The sequence below is a fragment of the Mchenga conophoros genome, linkage group LG15, assembly GCF_057382185.1.
Source record: "Mchenga conophoros isolate Kocher_MC1m ecotype Shallow Benthic linkage group LG15, M_conophoros_male_GT1.1, whole genome shotgun sequence".
NCBI classification, from domain to species: Eukaryota; Metazoa; Chordata; class Actinopteri; order Cichliformes; family Cichlidae; genus Mchenga; species Mchenga conophoros.
Window position 1 is genome coordinate 7,204,029 of NC_140540.1, and position 18,804 is coordinate 7,222,832.

Genomic DNA, 18,804 nt, shown 5'->3' on the forward strand with positions numbered 1-18,804 from the left:
GCCTCACTCGAACACTACTCTTTTGGGGACTAAAATCAACACAAGAGCCTGGGGCAAGTATGGGGCAAATTATACTTTCACATTTAATGATGAAAACTTTGTGTTTGTGCTTGTTAGAAGCTCAAAATGGCTGAGAAATGCAAAATGTTTAATGCATACAAAAAGATGCACCAGTGCTGTGGATTCCTTAAACACTTCAAGGTTCTCCATGCACTGAGATAAGCCACAAAACCAACACCAACTCCCACCCGCCATGGATCTCCCTGACAACAAAAGAGACTCAAACATGACCCTAAGGATCTTCTATTATGCCAGTGGTTTTAATCCTGCTGCTGATTGGTTTATATTTACAGTTTGTAATTTTGTCATCCTGTGTGTCTATCTCTCATTCCTGTGCAAAAATTTCACCGCTTTCCTACTGAACTGTTAACACAGATAATAAAGTTCAGATAATTTGATTGTATTTGCTAAATAATATAGCAAATATAATCACCAGATGTAGCAACTGCATGAAAATGTTATAGAATCACTGCCATTCTACTGCTGCAGGACATTTTCTGTGCCACTGATAAATGTGAAACTAATCCCTGCACAAAATATTAAAACATGCACTTGTTGTATAAATGACATTTGGGCTCAGACAAAATGTGAACCATATTAAACCTTTTTCTAAACATATTTATTTGTAACTTTTTTTCCAACATATTTTAACCCCTTGATGCCAAGTGCATTATATTTGAGACATGACTTTTTGAGGCTTCATTAGTGTGATTTTTTTTCTTTGCCTGGTAAACCTAAATAAAGACATTTTTAAGACAAAAGCTGTAGCAAATATTATGCAAATTTAAAGGCATATATGCAAATTACTTTTTTGATTATTTCTTTAAAAATGTGTTTGAGCTGGGTGTTAACACCATAGGGAATGAGTATTCAGTATGACCGTGTATATCTTTAACTTGATGAGTAAGAATTTATCAAACAATAGTTTTTTAACTCTGGGTTCAGTTTTTTAGAGTTCTGGTAACAGGGTTGCGCCAAGCACAACACACAGTAACTACAATGTCTAATTAAAAGTGAAAATATTATACCTGAGTAGGACAAATGTTTGTTTTTTTTTACGGTTTATTATTTGTTTTTCTTAAGTAAATCGCAGTTATTTTAAAAAATTAAATAAAGTTAGTTCTTTTTTATGGTGTACAACATACTAAACCATAACAGGTTTAATGAAGCCCTCCTTTTACTGTGAAATACACTCCTTTTTTACCTACTTTGTGCAGCCACACACACCAGATCTACACAACATATGTATCACCGCTGGAAAGTGTTTGCAGCACATCCAGCAGTACTGAAGTTAGCTGGGCAGGGCACAGAGCTCAACTAACGTAGCAACACAGTCGTTTCCTGTCATACATAACTTCATAACCAAATATAAATGCAGCTGTGGAAATATCTCAACCTGGCCTTCAGCTGAGGACGCTTCTCGAGGTACCCCGAGTTCAGGTGAGTGTATTTATAGGCCACTTTAGCAGCCCGGAGACACACTGACAGCTAGCAGGCTAGCTACATGCACTGCTGGAGCTAGCAGGCCAACTTTGGCTGAATGAATGATTTAACTTATTCGACTGTAGATTGGTTACAGCCACAAAAGCAATGCCAGAGTTTAACATTATGACAAGTAGTTTAATATCTGTTTATACAACTTGGGGCTGAAAAGCTAACGTTAGCACAACAGTAGCCTAGCTGGGTGGCTACATTAGCTCTGCCAAACAGAGAGGCCTTTGTTGTTCTATTTGCAGACCGATAAAGTCACGAGAAGTATGCTGGCCTGTCTGTTGTTTGTAATATTTAGGCTTTCAAAGCTACAGTTATTTGGGAAGTAATGTTCAAAGGGGGATATTTGCCCTGAAAACAGTTTTGTGCTATATGCGAACGAGGGCGTTCCCAGAAGTGTCAGCAGAGCAGTGCAGTGTATGCTAACTTGGGCTGCATTCCCATGTTTTTGTCAGTGAGTCACTAAATCTGTTTAGCTTGTAGCATGCATGTCCCATTTGCTGTGCTGTGACTCTCTCCCTGCAGCATGGCAGGCTGTGGAGAAGTGGACCTCTCAGCAAACGCCCTGCGACCTTCCAAGCTCATTGAGGAAGTGGGGGATGCTGCCTCCACCAGCACTACCCCGGAGTGTGCCATCTGCCTGCAGAGCTGCGTCCATCCTGTACGCCTCCCGTGCTGCCATGTCTTCTGCTTCCTGTGCGTGAAAGGTGCCTCCTGGCATAGCAAGCGCTGTGCTCTCTGCCGACAGGAAATCCCTGAGGACTTCCTGGAGCGGCCTGTTCTCCTGTCACCTGAAGAACTGAAGGCAGCGGCTTCTGGGTTGAGCCGAAGCGGGGGAGTAGGAGGTGAATCCTGCGGAGACTATGCATGGTACTATGAAGGACGCAACGGTTGGTGGCAGTACGATGAGAGGACAAGCCGAGAGCTAGAGGAGGCCTTCGCCAAGGGCAGAAAGAGCACAGAGATGCTGATTGCGGGGTTTCTTTATGTGGCTGATCTGGAAAACATGGTCCAGTACCGCAGAAATGAGCATGGTCGCAGGCGCAAGATAAAGAGGGACATTCTAGATATTCCTAAAAAGGGGGTGGCGGGATTAAGGTTAGACCCTGAACCTACCCCTGTTCCTGCTTTACCTGTCATTGCTCCGGCAGCAACAGAGCGTGTCAGCTCAGCTCATGGATCGGACTCTGCTGGCCAATCGCAGTCTTCCTTTCCGGTTATTGTGTCTTGTCCCCCTGTTAGACCTCAAACACTCCTGGGGCGTCATCATCTCACCAGTCCTCTGTCACCTTCGACCCTGGAGGCATCTTTTTCTCAGCTTCTAATCAGCCAGCCTGAGGGTGAAGAGGTGGAAGGAGATGACGAGCTTCAGATGTATGAATCTGGATCTGGCAACAGTGAGAGTGAGGACGAGAAGAAGTGCGAGAGAGATCGAGAAGAATCAGTGGCACGAAGAAGACATAGGCAGAGGCCGCTAAGAGAGATCCAGCCAACCAGAGTCCCTCCAAGGGGCAGGCCTTCTAGTTCTACACTCAGTCTCCGTTCACGTAGTCCTGATGGGCAGTGCACTGTGACAGAAGTGTGACTGGAACATTTGAAAAGTTCTCAAACTCTCATCAGTTCAGCAAAAAAGTTTAAAAACCAGTATGCATCTTTAAAAGATCCCATGGATAGAGCAATACCTTTTGAATGTGTTGTTGCCTGTGTCACTGGGTGATTAACCTGTTGACTGATGTGCCAAACATTATCCTGAAATTATTGTTGGAATAATTAAAATTCTCCCTCCACTTTAATGTAAACTTCATTCTGTCGGTGGCCCTGTGTCTGTTGAGCTGTGTTCAGACCAAATTCATGAAAATATAGAGAGTAGTAAAAGCGAGAAGAAGGATTACAGGCAGTAGCTGGAATCAGGTCCTCCAGTTTTGAGAGAGTTTAGAGAATCCATTTTATGACTCTTAGCAAAATTTCCACTGAAGTTGTAATGCAAGTAATTTAGCTTGCAGACTTGCATACTTTCCCCAGTTCATGTCACCTGAAGCAAATTAACATTTTTACATAGACATTATATGAAATTGCTACGTGTGGGATAATGTAATAGCTAACATCATCATAACACCTCTGATATAGGTTGATGTTTCATGTTACCTTTGTTGTACTCTCTCATGAGCAGAAACAACTAAAACCTTAGAAAGGAATATAATTTTTTTTTAAGGTCGTTGTTATAGTCGTAAACAGTTTGCAGTTCATGGCTCAGTGGTTATGCAACAGCAGGCTTGTTCCTAAAACAAAAAAGTGACGTGCTTTAGAAAGCTATCCAGTCTATAAACTACCATAAGCTCACTGCCTTATCATAAGATGTGACAGTGTAATACAGCCCTTTTGAAATTCAGTGATTCTCTATTTACCAATTTTATGAGCTCATTGTTAATGTGGCTGATTTATGTATATCTAAATGTTTTTTCCTCTTTTCTCCATTTTTAGAGTGATGGTTTAAAAATCAAGCCTAAAATGTAGCAAAAGTTACAGAGGATTGAAACTGCTTCCTTGCTGTGATGATTAGGTTTTTTATTTTTAAAGCTTAATCAGGATCTAATTATTAGCTATTTAAATTTGAGATTGTGTGTGTGTGTGTGTGTGTGTGTGCGCGTGCGCGCGTGTGTGTATTAGAGGAGGGAGGCCATTTCCCCCCCTGGTTTGGTGTGATAGTCTTATTTAATAATGATGTGTTTTTTCTTTTGTTGTGAGCACTGTTGGGTGTTGAAAAGCTATTGGCAGAACCACTGGAAAGTGTTGGGTTATATATGTAGAGAGACACATTTGGATTTCTATTTCTTGTCACAGGGCTACTATCAAAGCTTTGGCATTGACGTGTACTTGAATGAGCTCACACTGTCCTCACAAGCTCTGTCACCCTCACGACGCCTTCCCTCCCCATGTTCTTGCTTCAGCTTTTAAGTTTTTGCTGTACCTGTCTTACTGAAGTCTGAATGTTTCCCTTGTGGTGTTTTTGTCAAGTTATTAAAATTGTTTATCTGTGATTTAAAGTCACATAATGGGGTGTGTTGATTTTCATTTATGATGGATGAATATGTAATTCAGTGCATTAGAGGATTGTGGGATGACTGGAAGCTCTGATCCATGGACTTGCTTGCAAGGAGTGTCCTGGATTTAATGTTTCAAGAGTCCACAAGATGGAGGTGTTGCTCAGATTTCTGAAACCCTTAAGCAGCTCCATACAGACTGGGTGGTTGAAACCTTGCCCGTGATGCAACTAAGAGTATTTTTGTGCCTATTGTGAATAATAACATTTTTAACATTGGAATTACTAACTCAAGCATACATTGTACTGGAAAGTTGCTGAATTCAGCTGCAGTTTGTGTCAAAGTGAATACTTGAGTTTTTATTTAACATTTATTTGTTCTTAAATGATTACGAATCTTAAGTGGACAGAAATATTCAGTTTGTGTGTTTAAAATCATTACTGCCTTTTCTATAATCCATGAGCAACATGTAAATTTATTTGTATAAATTCTGGGTTCTCTGCACATTTTTCAGTAAAATGGAGCTGATCCAATCCAAAACATCAACTTATTCACAGCCTTTAAAAGGTACAAACAGACTAACAGTTAACACCACTGCACTCCCACTGTATCTCCATCAAAGTCTTGCTCACATTTGCTTTGGTTTGACGCATTAGTCTGTATGCATCACTAAAGACTGTGACTTAAACACTGGGCTCCGGACCCTTCTGCCCTTTGGATTTATTTATATGATGCTCTGAAACCCCACCAAAGCCGCTGAGCTGCAGCATTTGCCAAGTGAAGAAAACTGCAGGCTTGATGCGTGCAGTTGGACTGTGACTTGAATTAGAAACATGGCTCTGTGGGCCAGACTTTGTCTGTGTCTTTTCAGAGCTTTCACAAAGCTATGTGCACTCTTTAGTCAGTGGCGATGGTGGCCAGATGTCGTGTTTCTGTTCCTGGGTAAAATAATTTTCATCTGCAGCCTGGAAAATAAGTGAATGCAATTTTGTTTTGTTTTTGAAAAAAGAACATCTTCATTCTTTCAGCAGTTTTAGAAAGCATTCAAACACAATTTTGTATACTTTATCGAGTTGTAAATGGGTAAAAACTTAACACTCAGTTTGTAGTTTTTAGTCATGTTAACAGTTAAACAAAACAAACTTCTGACCATGATAAGTGACTATGTAAGGTGTGTTTTGTTTCAGGAGGTGAGCAAGAACTAGCTGTCACTCTAAAAGGGCTTCAGGAGTCCTCTGCAGAGACAGGAAAACCTGCTCATAGATAACCACCATCATACGGGCCTTTATGGCAAATAAGCCAGATAGAGGATACCCTGATTGGAATACAAATGACTTGCCATTCATATGTGTTGGCAGGCTCCATTCTGTTTCTGGCAATGCTTAGCACTAAAGAAATACAAGAAAAATATGGAATCGCCACACTTAGAGGATGTTCATTTAGCTGTTTGACTTTATGAAATAAACAAAGCCAATATGACAAAAACATTTTTGTATTCAAATGCTGGACATTCTGACTTCATGAAACATTGGCGTTTTGACAGAACTGTAAGAAATGTGATCAAATGAAAACCAGAAAACAATGAAAATGAAGCATGGCCTGTGAATGTTCAGAAGTTAATCATAAATTCGTATTGGCTGAAGATTTTAATCTGATTAAAAAAACCCCAAAACATCCATTCTGGCTCCAAGTTTATCCATCAACTGCTCTTTGAGAAAGTTGGACTCGGTTTGATTGAGAAAATTGCTTTTATTAGTAAAGCCCATACGTCAACCAGGGATGTCAGGCTTTGATGTTTTTCTGGTTTTGTTGATAATGGTTTAACTTTGGATCTGGACAGAAATATTCCATTAATTAAAATAATTATATATAATAGTTGTTCACATATCATCTACCTCCATGTCACCCCATTCCTAGCTTCCTATTCTGTCACACCGACCTTCTGCGTGTCCTCCTTCACTGCATCCATGAATCTTTTCATCATCCTTTGCCCAGTATATCCACTGTCCAAACCATCTCAGGATGCCTCTCTAACATTCCTACAAACCGCTCAACCTGAGCTAAAGTACTAATTTTTAATATCGCTATCTTGACTGAACATCCTCCAATTGTGGTGACTGCAAATTTTTGCCAGGAGTTGCATCACCAATAATCTTCAAGCTGTGGAGGTGCAGTTCAGCAAAATGTGCAGGGATCCAGCTAAAGAGTTTCTGAAAGAAATGACCTGAGTGCAACAGTGCAGTTATCAATATAGCAGTGAGCCTCACTACAACACTACAGTTGAGTGCATATCAAGAAAGTGTGCCTGAATCCTGTGGTGCCAAGAGATGTACCCCCCAAAATTAAAGCTTTAAATACTGCGTAACATTGACAGATTGATGGGTAGACTGGGCCTTACCACCTTCTGAGGTCAGTATATTTCCTTTTCTTTTCCCTTTTATGTGTATTGCAAAAAATAGTATTCACCAAAGTATCACGTGTTGCTGAGAAGGTAGTTTATGGTGAGTTTTATGATTTTCTTGTTCTCTAAAAATACCTTCCAGCTGTAGCCGACAACCAAACCAATACAGTAAATCAGTTTTCCACATAACTGAAACACAACGCCTGCTTGGAACCGAGAGGCTCCGCAAGCTCAGGAGTATATCTATGGGTGCTTGTCACCACAACCAGTTGCATTTACATTACATGCAATTTGATCTATTGTTTCTATGAAAATATTGATTTCAGTAGCTTTCAATTTTTTGGAGATCTATACCTGAACACAGCTGATACTTGTCTTGTGTGTGTTCCATTCATTTACACATGAAGGCTAAACTCTGTCAAGTACTTAAAAAAAACTTGCATTACCTCACCACTGTAGCAGTGTATTCTTTTCTGACTGATATATTTTTGTATATGTTGTTGTGCAACAGTCAAAACATCATAAATATAATCACTGAACAACTAATGTGATGCACATGAATAATAACGTGGATATTACATTGTGCTCTTTTGCTTTTACACAGAAACAGAGACTGTGTTTAGATGGAACATCTGCTGGGGCGGAAGATGAGATGTGACATTAGCGTGAAAACAGCATGAAGGACAAATGAAGAAGAGCAGACATGATGTTGACATAGAAACAAAGATGTCTTTCTGAATTTATTTTTTTTAAAACCTGACTGTGAGTCTCATTGCATCTATGATGAGAGTCCATGGCTACTTCTGGTCTGGGCATGCACTATATGATATGGCTATTGCTGAGTGCAGGCAGACAGACGGGAGACAAGCCTGCTATATGTTTTCAGACACGTAGCTGCCCTCTAACGATCTCACGTGAACCTCATATACTGGTCAAATGCCTTCTGTAGCCTAACTTTTCACACTACATAAAATACATACCCTGTCTCCAATACATCCACAAATAGTCTCATCACTCTCGCCACCCTGAGGCCCAAAGTGGAGCATTGTTATTGTGGGGATTGTTTCTAACCTTATTTTGTTGAACATGGTGGATTGGTTGAGTCCATTAAATACAGGCTCAGGTTTTCTTATACAAATTCTATTGAATATTAAAATGTTTATTTTGTAAGAGAATAAAAGATGTTAGTACACTGTTTAGACTGTTACAAGAACCATTAGCATGTGGCCTCTGTCTTGCAGCTGTGCATGATGTGTCTATGCATATATGCACAGTAGGTCATCAGTATTTCTAACTATAATGCAGAGATTCACAGACAAGGTACCTCACTCATGCAGGAGCCAAAAATGACTTCACTTCTACTGTAACGCTCATCGACCTAACACCATTAGCCTATCAAGTAACATGCCTCACTAAGCCCAGTGCTACTGAACCATTTATAACAGTGACGTATCACATTATTACTATGAAGATCGTAAAGTTTATATTATGAGTCTTCTCCATTTCTAAAAACAGTTTAATGTGATTGCACACTGTATTTTCCATTTGGTGTCTACTTGCTACCAAATGAAGGCTAAAGGGAGAACTAGACAGGTTAGTACTGAGCTGACAGTTTAAGGTACTGATATTAGCTTTTGCACAGGAAGAAATGTTCTTTAGAGATCTAGCTGCTCTCTAGTTTATACAGTGTGGGAAATAATTATTTGGTCATCCAATGAATTTGTAAGTTTGCCCTTTTCTAAATAAATTAAATGAAAAATGAAATGAAAAAAGTTTCATTTCAATGGAGAGAAACACAATATCAACCAAAAATCCACATTAACAAAGTTCATAAAACTTAAATAAATTCATCTCCCATGCAAGATTGTTCCTTCTGGGGTGAGAATGATCACGAGAAAGGTGGCAGAACACTCTAAAACTCCCCTGTAGCTTGTTAATGATCTAATGACATTCGGGATCACAGTGACCAAGAATGCCATTAATAATACACTAGACTGCAATAGACTGAATCTTCCAGTGGCTGCAAGGTCACTCTGCTTTTAGGTGAGCAAATAAATGATTCAGAAAGAGCTTGAAAGAAAGTGCTGTGATCAGATGAAATCAAAATTGGGCTCTTTGGTTTTAGAAATGCTGAGTATGACCCAAAGATCACCATCCCCACAGTCAAGCATAGGGTTGGAAACATGCTTTGGTGTCATTTTCCACTAATGGTACAGAACGATTTTACCAAAATCAGGGGCCAATGGACAGAGCCATGAAGCATAAAATCTTGGTTGAGAATCTTTCTTCAGGGAAAAAAGTCCATGACAACATTGTACCAATGCATTACTGCAGTCAACAGCAGCAGCCAGGTGCATGTACCTGCAAAACAGATGACATTCCTTGGTGATGTGTATGTCCAGGAACATTTATCTGATGCGAACATGGGCACATGAATGGGCCACAGGCCAGTCCTGCAGCCATGTTGCCGCTCCCAGCTGACCACCAAATTAAAATTGGTCATTTGTCACACGATAAATGGACCACTATAGTCACCTCTGCCAAGCAACACCAGCTAATCCCACGAGAGCGCCCCGCTCTTGTTTTGAAAGACGACCCTCGTGGGTCGTCTTTCAAAGGGGAGATATTTGGGCCCCATTCTATTTTAATGAAGGGTTCTGGAATTTTCAAGAACACTTTAGGCTCCCCCCTGGCTGTCCTTAATGGTCCAACCTCTTGTACTGCTGCACTCATCATCTAGCATTTGAGACGGCTGGTTCAATGGACAGATGCAGGCACACTGACAGTGTGGACAGGTGGACGAAGATAGAGCAGAACAAACTGTGACACCACCTCCAGTCTAACGGGACATTTTGTGCCATATGGTTAAAAGGAGCACAAAATGGAAGCGTGGAGCAGTGGAATTTGAAATTACACCTCTGGCCTAACAGAGTTGACCCTCAAATTCATAATTTAGGCTGTCAACACTCCTGGGAGATGTACAGCAGCTTTGAAATCCATTTTTTACGTGTTACCGATACAGGGATTCGAGAGGAGCAGGTTCAGCAGCTGCTGAAAATGTGTGAATTCTTATCACCCAATATCTTTGAGAGACAAGAAGATAACTTTATTTACAAATGTGTGACAAGAAATTTCAGGTTCGCATAGATCTCTGAAAGAGCATTTCGCAAAAGGTCTGAAAAGACTGAACAAAACAGGTGTCAGTCGAACCCTGCTCGTTTCTGCAGCTGTGCGCTCACGTGTGCAGTGGCAGGTGGATGCCAATGAGAGGACAGAGACATGCCTGTTGTTTGAGACATGCAAACATTTCTTGTCTGTTAAATTTTAACACGAGAAATCCAGCTATATAATGCAATGAGAGAGCTTGTGAAAACGGCTGTAAAACGGCTCAGTTTCAGCTGATCTGTTCTCCTTTACACTTATTTTGGCCCTGCTGCTCTCCTGTTCACAATTTTGTGAGATGAACTCAAAATTAATGACAGTCAACTATTTTGAGTCTGTTGCAGGAGCAACTGACACATGCTGGGGATTTCATTGAAGACTCCCCAAGCCCAGCTTTAGAGAGGCGGGACAGGGGTGGAGAGCAGAGGACAGAGGACAGGTGGATGTGGCTAAGAAGTGACAGGAAGGAATGTGAGATTCTCACATTCTTCAGACATCTAAGAAAACATTATGTCATCAACCAGGGACTCAGTGAGATATATTTAACACTTGTAATAGGCATTTTTCCACAGCGGAAATCCTGGCATGCGTTCTGTGGAAAGGTAACATTAAAAACGACCACATTCCTTTTATGTGACCCAGTTTCTTGGTCTTTTTGTTGTGGGTGCTGAAAAATTACTGGACAAAAGAACTAAAACCGGCACATGTGCACATAGAACATCATCAGTCCTCCTAGAGGGATGGAAGACCATTTCTTCTAGATAATCCCTGTTTTAGATGAGCTCTGACATTAAAAGTACATGTACAGCAAAATAGTTGTGTGTGCAAATTATGCATATCATAGATCATTTTAACCACGTTCTGATTGGAGACTGCAAGATAAACAGAGGTGTTTTAACAATATTGATGCCTCAGTTCCATCAGGAAGACATCTGTAATTTTATTAATTACACCTTCGCCATCAACTGGTAGTGGCAGATGGCTGCACCTCCCTGAGTCTGGTGCTACGGGAGGTTTCTTCCTGTTAAAAGGGAGTTTTTTGTTCCCACTGTCACCAAGCATTTACTCATATGTGGTCATCTGATTGTTCATGTTTTCTCTCTATTGTATGGTCTTCAACCTTGCATTAAAGAGCATCATGACATGACCGTGGCTGACTGTGATATGCTGTAAAGCAAGCAGGATTTATTTTTGAATAAAGCAATATTAACTATGAAACAACTATAAGTTGCTCCTGTAAAATAAACTCAGTTTTCCAGACATTGATTTAGACCAGTTGTAAATTGGTCTGTAAAACCTTTTTTCTTTTACCTTTTCTTTTTAGTCCAAGATTACGCTCAGTCCAAGTCTGGATAAATGTCTGAAAGACTGATACACGTGTTTTCTCTTAACAGAAGTGAGGATAGATGTAAATGTTGGCAATCACTGCCACAGGTTCGATTCTCTAAGGGGGTACAAGTGCTGCCTTGTCTGGGCTGCTCCCAGGATCTCAGCACACACACGCATGTACACAATAGCAAACCATTGAAAAGGGCAGTTCAGCATTGTACATGTGTCATGAATGAATGTGTTTGGACAGGACTGCACTTTTATAGCATATAATAAAAGTTGCATAGCTCGTAAAGTAGTTGCGTAAAGTAGAGGCTGTCCGAGGTGTGATGATGTAAAACTAAAAGTATCTTTTAGTGGGCGTAACCCCCTTGGGTATGTTAACTTGGTTGCTGACGTCAAGTAAGCCAAGGCGACACTTCAGCTGTCTGCTCCTGTGTTCTCTTCCTTTCTCCCCACTGGCATGTGTCTGCTTCTGCTCACATGAATAGCCTTTCCGGTGGAGAGCATGTTGTGCCAGGCTCTGCCATGCTGTGTCGGTCTGATAGCAGTGTCTTTCATTCAGGGCGGCAGGGATAAAGGGGGAGCAGGCTGGACTAGGAGGGTGAAGAAGGAGAAGACGTACATGGCAAAGAACACTGCTTTTTCACACTTTCTAGTGCGGATTTCCTGTTTAAAAGCTCGCTTATGCAGGTGGGAGGTCGAGTTAGTAGGGGGCCTGATGAGGGTAGCGGAGATGGCCAGCATCTTGCAGCATGTGGAGGCGCCAACCTGTAAGACGGGCTGTCATTTACTCACACAAAGAACCTGGAAGCAGAGGCGGGAAGACCAATGAGTAATGCTGTAACAGGGATACAGGAAGAGAGATGTAATTTTGATACCAGACAGAGGAATAATAAGGGGAACTATTGTAATGTGCCTAAAAAAGCAAAATACACACAGACACACACAAATGAACCCAAAAACCACTAAATAAAATTACTTAAAAAAGAAAATGAGTGAGGGGCAAAATTATGTCCCAGATGAGCAGTTGAAACCCAGAATCTAAAGGCATTTCTACCTGAGGAGGCAGAAAAGGAGATAAATAAGCTAAAAGATAAAGAGCTAAGGAGACAGAGAGAGGAGCCAAAACCCCCTTCCTGCTCTTTATTTATACTCCTAAAGACAGCAGGATAAGATTTCTGGCACCAAAACACACGTCACGCTTGCTATTTCTGTCTGAGGTGCCACATAGCACTGAGAGGTTGGGTGACAGGCATGAAATGAAACACAGGCCCAAGAGTCTTCCACGCACCAATGCAGCTTTTAAATGACATTTCACACTTCAAATACCCTGTAAAATGGGGCAAAAGGCATAGCAGGGCACGAACATATGTGCATACGTCTAAAAATGATGTTGGTTGGTGCAGAAACTGTGTGATATGAATGCTTTTTTTATGCAATGCAAATGTTCTTTCAGCGCCAGTGTGTAAACTTGTGAGTGTGTCAATGTGTTTCCTTCCTCTGCTCCAAAGCAGGTGTCAGGTGCCCCAGAGGTTGTTGATGGGAGAATGATGAGGTGAGAAACACAAAGCATGCGACGTCATCTCTGCCTGTGCCGCACGCTGAATATCCCGATAACGGCAGGTAACGTAACTGCCCTTGAACGGACGCTGCACGGTGTTTATGTGCTTAACAGCATCATCATTTCACTTTTTTTTTTTTTTTAAGAACATGATTAAACCCAACAAATCAAAACTGTGTCATATGCCAATCTGGAAGCTGGAAGTAATCACATAGCTTGTTTCAAATAGCTTATGTCACGTTGCAAAGCCGCCTAGCTCTGGACGAGCTGCCATCTCACTGGCATGCTATGATTGGATATCAGCAGGCATCAGCGGGCAACGTCCTGCAATATGAGCCAATATTAATGGAGTGAGACAATGCAGTCCTTCAACGCAGAGAGAGACGAGTCTTTATGTCAAAGCACTGTCATATTTATTACCAAGAAAAAAAGACATTAAAGGCATATTATAGTCATTTGTCACAGCTGTTATTTCGACATCTTAAATATATTTTGACAATGTGATACAGTACAACACACTGTTGTTGACAGTTAGAGGAGTGGCCGCTGGAAGAACGGAGAACGGTCGATAATACAGCAGCCGTAAGGATCAAACACACGGGCATGCACCCTCAAAACAGGGCTGCATGCTTCGTCACGTTACACAGAAAACACCTGAAATTCAATACAAAAAAAAAAAAAATAAAGAAGTTTATAGATACGATGCAGGATTACAACAAAGCCGATATGGTGATGTGTTGGCAAAGTTTAGGCACAGAAGGATTTAAAAGCCACAGCAGCACTGGAGAATGTAGTGGATGTGTTTTATCTCACAACAAAAACGAAGCGCTCTTGTTTGATAGAAATTATTTACAAAAAAAGAGGAAGGGAACAAGCTCAGTTCGAATGGAACTATTACATAATGACGGTCTCAGTAGGAAGAGAGTAAGAAATAAGAAGCCGGTGCTTCATGGCAGGGCTTGGGGTTCTGGTCATGGGGCTAGGGGGGTGAGTGAGTGGGCTTGGTGGGCGGTAAATTGGGCCTGAGGGGGCGGTGATTCTGGCAGGAGGGGTGCGGCTGGCCCATCTGGAAGGAGGTCGCTGGTTGGCCGGCCGTGCAGGGCGAGAGAAGCTCTTCTTAGGCGTGGCTGGTGACAACTCAGCTTGGTTTGTCTGGTTACAAACACAGTGGTACGCGTGTTAGGGTGTACTACAGTTTTTTTTTTTACAGGTTTATCAAATTTATAGTAAAAAAAGAAGCAGAAATTTACCTACCTGTTGTGGCTCCTGTCTGTAGGGTTTGTATCCTGTTCTGGGATTGGAGCTGTACTCGTGTTGGATCTCCAGCATGTCCAGCAGTTCAATGAGTCCTTCATCCCTCAACTGGCCATAACGAGTCGACTCCTGTCCTGATAACATTCCCCTATGGATTACAGAGGGAGCACTTGAAACCCTGTGCTCCATTTTGGGCTCCGCTTGCTCCACTGTAGCCTTTCTTGATTTCTCTCGAGCCAGTCCTCCATCTCTGTCTGCCCCACTGTGAGCTCTGGGTCTAATCTTTGGGCTCCCTGCCACCTGTGATCTCCTCTGAGACTGCTGGGGACCAGACTGGGATCCTTTGGAACTGCTGTACCCTCCTCTTTGATCCTTGTAGTTCTGCCTTCCAGGGTCTAATGCTAACCCCCGATCTTGGCTGGGCTCTATCTCTGCTGTCAGCACGTCAGAATCCGTTTGGCACTTCTGGGTAGGCACGCGGGTGGGCAACCTGCCGGCGACTGCAGCGGCTCCCAGAGTTCTGCGCTGACAGCTGGGAGTGGGACACTTTGCTTCTGGAGCTTGCCCCCGATGGGTAACCACTCCAGATTCTGTCAGCATTTTACCTTCATTCTCCTGCAGCATGGCTCCAAACTTCCTGAGAACAGAGGGGCTGCTGCATTTCCTGTCACCCATGACACCTGCACTGAAGGACTTCCTGTCCAGAGCGGGAGATTCTGCAGTCCCTTGGAGTTGCGAGCGTGCTTGCGCAGGAGCATCCCTTTGTCCAAGAGGGGGCTTGGCTGAGTTTTCTTTGTTGGGGGAACTCTCTCTGCAGGGGGAGTTTCTCATGTGAGACACTCTGTTCTTTCTGTTTTCAGTCTCCTCGAAACTGCCGAAAAACTGTTCTTTACCAAGCCTGGTTCGGCACAGAGAAAATAACTCAAAACAAGGCACAAAAATCCTCTCAGACTATAAAGAGTTGATGAAAAACACATACAGCCTCTTACCTTTTATCTCCAGATCCTCTTTCAATCTCACCCTGGCATGCAGCGATGTCCTGGCTCACTTTGATTGTGTCACTGAAGCGCTGAAAGAGATCAGAAGTGACATAAAAATAACCCTGTATCACCCTGTGCTGTTATATTTGCTGGAAGATCATTGGCAAGGTACCCTTTACTGTATCTTTACCAAAACTGAACCCCACCACTCGATATAGCATAGCTCAATCTATTCTTATCTACTGTACTTTCATGTTGCACTTGGCAAGTTGGCTTTCTTCTCCACTGCTGTCAGGTACAGGGACAGAATGTGAAACTAGCTCCTATCTGGCAGCTTGTCTGTGTAAGCAGACTTACAGGGAACTGTAATCAATATGCTCCTGACCAAAGCCCTACTTATACTTTTACTGATCGGGTTCCTTCGGGCGTGCAAATGCCAACGACATGAGGCACATGGAAGGGAAATAAGAGAATTTATTTCCTCTACTTACCACGTGGCGAGCTCCATTGTTCTTCCGGCCCATTTGTTTCCCTGCCCCCAAATAATCCTGCAGCAGGTCGCCAATCTCTGAGACGCTGTTGGCGTGGCAGAAACCGTAGCCGTTCTGATGAGACACAGGGTAGCTGTACCCACTGGAGCTGCAGCCGTTACTATAGTGATGTGGCACAGTTATAGCTCTAGTGTGGCTCTCTCTGTGATGGTCAGGCACAAAAAGGCCATTGCCATGGTGACCCAGGCCACACTCCAACGGGGTGCCATTTTTCTGGTTGTCAGCGGCGATATCGTTTGCTCCTCTGCGGGCCTGAACTTCATTGTACAGCTGGAAAGCAGCGATATTAATGATTACAAAACTACTTTAAAATCTAACTTAGATTTCTGACAAGCTCATAATACCATTACACACATGCACCTGTTTCAATTTGCATCTTTGTAATGTGCAATACTTTGGTATCCTTTTTCAGACAGTGTGTGTGTGTGTCCAGCATATCTGTCAGCACATCACAGTTTAATCAGCTTGTTAACATTTGTCTGCATCACTGCTCCAACAAAGCCAAGAGGTTGTGTCAGTTTGTGTGCTGCCAACAGTTTATTATGGAGCACAAACACACATGTTACTCCAATTAACACACACTCTAGGGGCCACAAAAGCTCCTCACTGAAAACACAACATGTACCACACGTGGTCATGTTGAGAGATAACTGATACATCTTTCTGGGAAGAAAAAACAACAACAAAAACAAAATAACTCCACTTTAAATTAAACATCGAGACCATCATTTATCACAAAATCAATCTACTGAATTTTACTTTTGCACTTCCACACCGGTAGGTTGTAGTATTAGTAAGTACAATTTACACCCACTGACCCAGAGTCTGTAGAAATCTGCACGTATCTATTCAGTTAACACTGCGTAGATACATCGACTGTTTGTGCTGATGCAATGTGTGATTAAGGATCAATTTTGGCTAAATTTAACCTGAGATTGGTGCAGTTCCTCAAATGACCACTTGAGGCTGCGACCAAAAGTTAATCCCCATAGACCACAGGTGTCGAACTCCAGGCCTCGAGGGCCGGTGTCCTGCAGGTTTTAGATGTGTCCTTGATCCAAGACAGCTGATTTAAATGGCTAAATTACCTCCTCAACATGTCTTGAAGTTCTCCAGAAGCCTGTTAATGAACTAATCATTTGATTCAGGTGTGTTGACCCTGGGTGAGATCTAAAACCTGCAGGACACCGGCCCTCGAGGCCTGGAGTTTGACACCCCTGCCATAGACCCATGTTGAACTGCACAACTGTAGAGCAAAAATAAATATGTTTTATCAAAAGCTGATATACACCTTCAAGAAAACTGCACACGATCCCAGTACAACCCACCAGTCACATGAAATGTCCAAATTTGCCTTTCATTATTCATTAATGCACCTTGGTAATGCTAGCAAGCATGGTTAGTGACGCCAAAGGTCAGTTTGGCTCCACAACAATACAGCGATGATCACAATACTAAAGCTGAGGTTTCAAAATGCATGTCCACAAGCTAACGGGTGACATCACAGTGGCCACTGCCATATTTTATATACAGTCTGTACATTTAAAAGTCCTGCATTGTTTATGTAACGTCTCACCTCTTCGATTTTCCTCTGGATGTCCTGCAGCTGGTCCTCCCACTCCTGCATCTCCGAGTCGAAGTTGTCCATCAGCTCTGGTCTCTCTTGCCCCCAGCCACAACCACTGTGCTCAAGCCCTCGCTCCAGATCTATAGCTGCCATGACAGGCTGCTTAATAGCCAGACACTCTTTCAAATGACTTCCCCCCCTTTCACTTTTCGGTCAAAGGTCACCAAAGGGTTGCAAGCAAGGGGCAGAAGGATTAATGGCCTGGAAACACTAAAAAGTCAAAGAAATAGAAGACAGACAACAAGCGTTGTTGATTAATTTCAATGTGTTTCAATGTATTTCTATATAAAGTAGCCCAAAATCTGGTTTTGTTTCTGACACTGAAATCAAAAGGCTGATCAACCCATTTCTACTTTTTCAGTCAAGGCTTTTTCATCTGGGTTTGGCTTGAATACTTCTATCCTCAGGAAGGTCAGATATTTACAGCTGCTTTTGGAATTCTTCACCAATAATTGCAGGCATGTTAGAACTACCAATGCAGCACGTGTAGACAAAACTATTACACGACAGTGCCACAGCCATCTGTTTCAACTCTTGGTCAGTTTGACCTCCAGCCTGACCGGGCATTTCAAAGAAAAAACATTTCACGCATGAATCAGAGTGCCCATGTGCACACATGATGTCACCTGTTAGGCATTTTGCTCTATCCACCCTATATCCTACACCCACCTATCATGTTTATACTGATAATCATTACAATAAGATTTGCTAATTTAAAAAAAACACAAATGTACAAAAATTGCAAAACTGTGACAGAGTCTATTAGTAAGAAGGTTTAAAAAATCATTATCTCTTCTGCATCTGACCTTTAAAGAACCACTTAAAATCCTACTTGAGCTCAGTGCTTCTTAAGTGGGGCTTAACATTAAAAACGTCCTCCTGGAGATTAAACTGCGGAACACCTCAGATGCATCCAAGACGGCGAGCCAGTTCCCTAAAACCAGCCAAGAGCAAGAGCCTAACTGCTGTGGTAAACTGAGACAGCAAGGCTTCTCTGATGTTGTTGTTGTTGATGATGCCGCCACTCAATATTACAAGTATCCTGGTAGAAAATGCCCGAATTTACCAGCCACTTCCCTCCCATCTGTGATGTAAGAGTAGAGATATTAATAATCTTGTAACTATGCATAGTAAAGTGACTGCACGTCCTGTGGACAGGGGAGAGGCACAGGGGAACAGAAAGTATGCCCGACACTAAGCCAAAAGAAAAATGATCAAACTGAACATGACTCAGAATAAATCTTTAAAGAAAACAAAAAAATCATGTTATTATTTTTTCAATTTTCATTTTGTATATGTTGATAATTAAAACTAAATAAAATAAAATAAAAAAGTTTCCCACTT

The 18,804-nt window shown here is 42.0% G+C and overlaps 2 protein-coding genes across 2 annotated transcripts; one reads left to right on the forward strand and one right to left on the reverse strand.

The window, feature by feature from the left end:
- Window positions 1-1,284: 1,284 nt before the first annotated feature.
- Window positions 1,285-4,604, forward strand: LOC146557629 (E3 ubiquitin-protein ligase rnf146-like). The gene is made up of 2 exons (XM_085248294.1): window positions 1,285-1,500; window positions 2,077-4,604. Exon 2 carries the CDS (start codon window positions 2,078-2,080, stop codon window positions 3,134-3,136), a length of 1,059 nt encoding a protein of 352 aa, XP_085104420.1. The 5' UTR covers window positions 1,285-1,500; window position 2,077; the 3' UTR covers window positions 3,137-4,604.
- An 8,834-nt stretch (window positions 4,605-13,438) lies between these two features.
- LOC146557630 (uncharacterized) lies at window positions 13,439-17,563 on the reverse strand. Its single transcript, XM_085246797.1, has 5 exons — window positions 17,410-17,563; window positions 15,774-16,103; window positions 15,292-15,371; window positions 14,303-15,200; window positions 13,439-14,200 (listed from the first exon to the last, which is right to left on the reverse strand). Exons 1-5 carry the CDS (start codon window positions 17,551-17,553, stop codon window positions 13,943-13,945), a joined length of 1,710 nt encoding a protein of 569 aa, XP_085102923.1. The 5' UTR covers window positions 17,554-17,563; the 3' UTR covers window positions 13,439-13,942.
- Window positions 17,564-18,804: the final 1,241 nt, after the last annotated feature.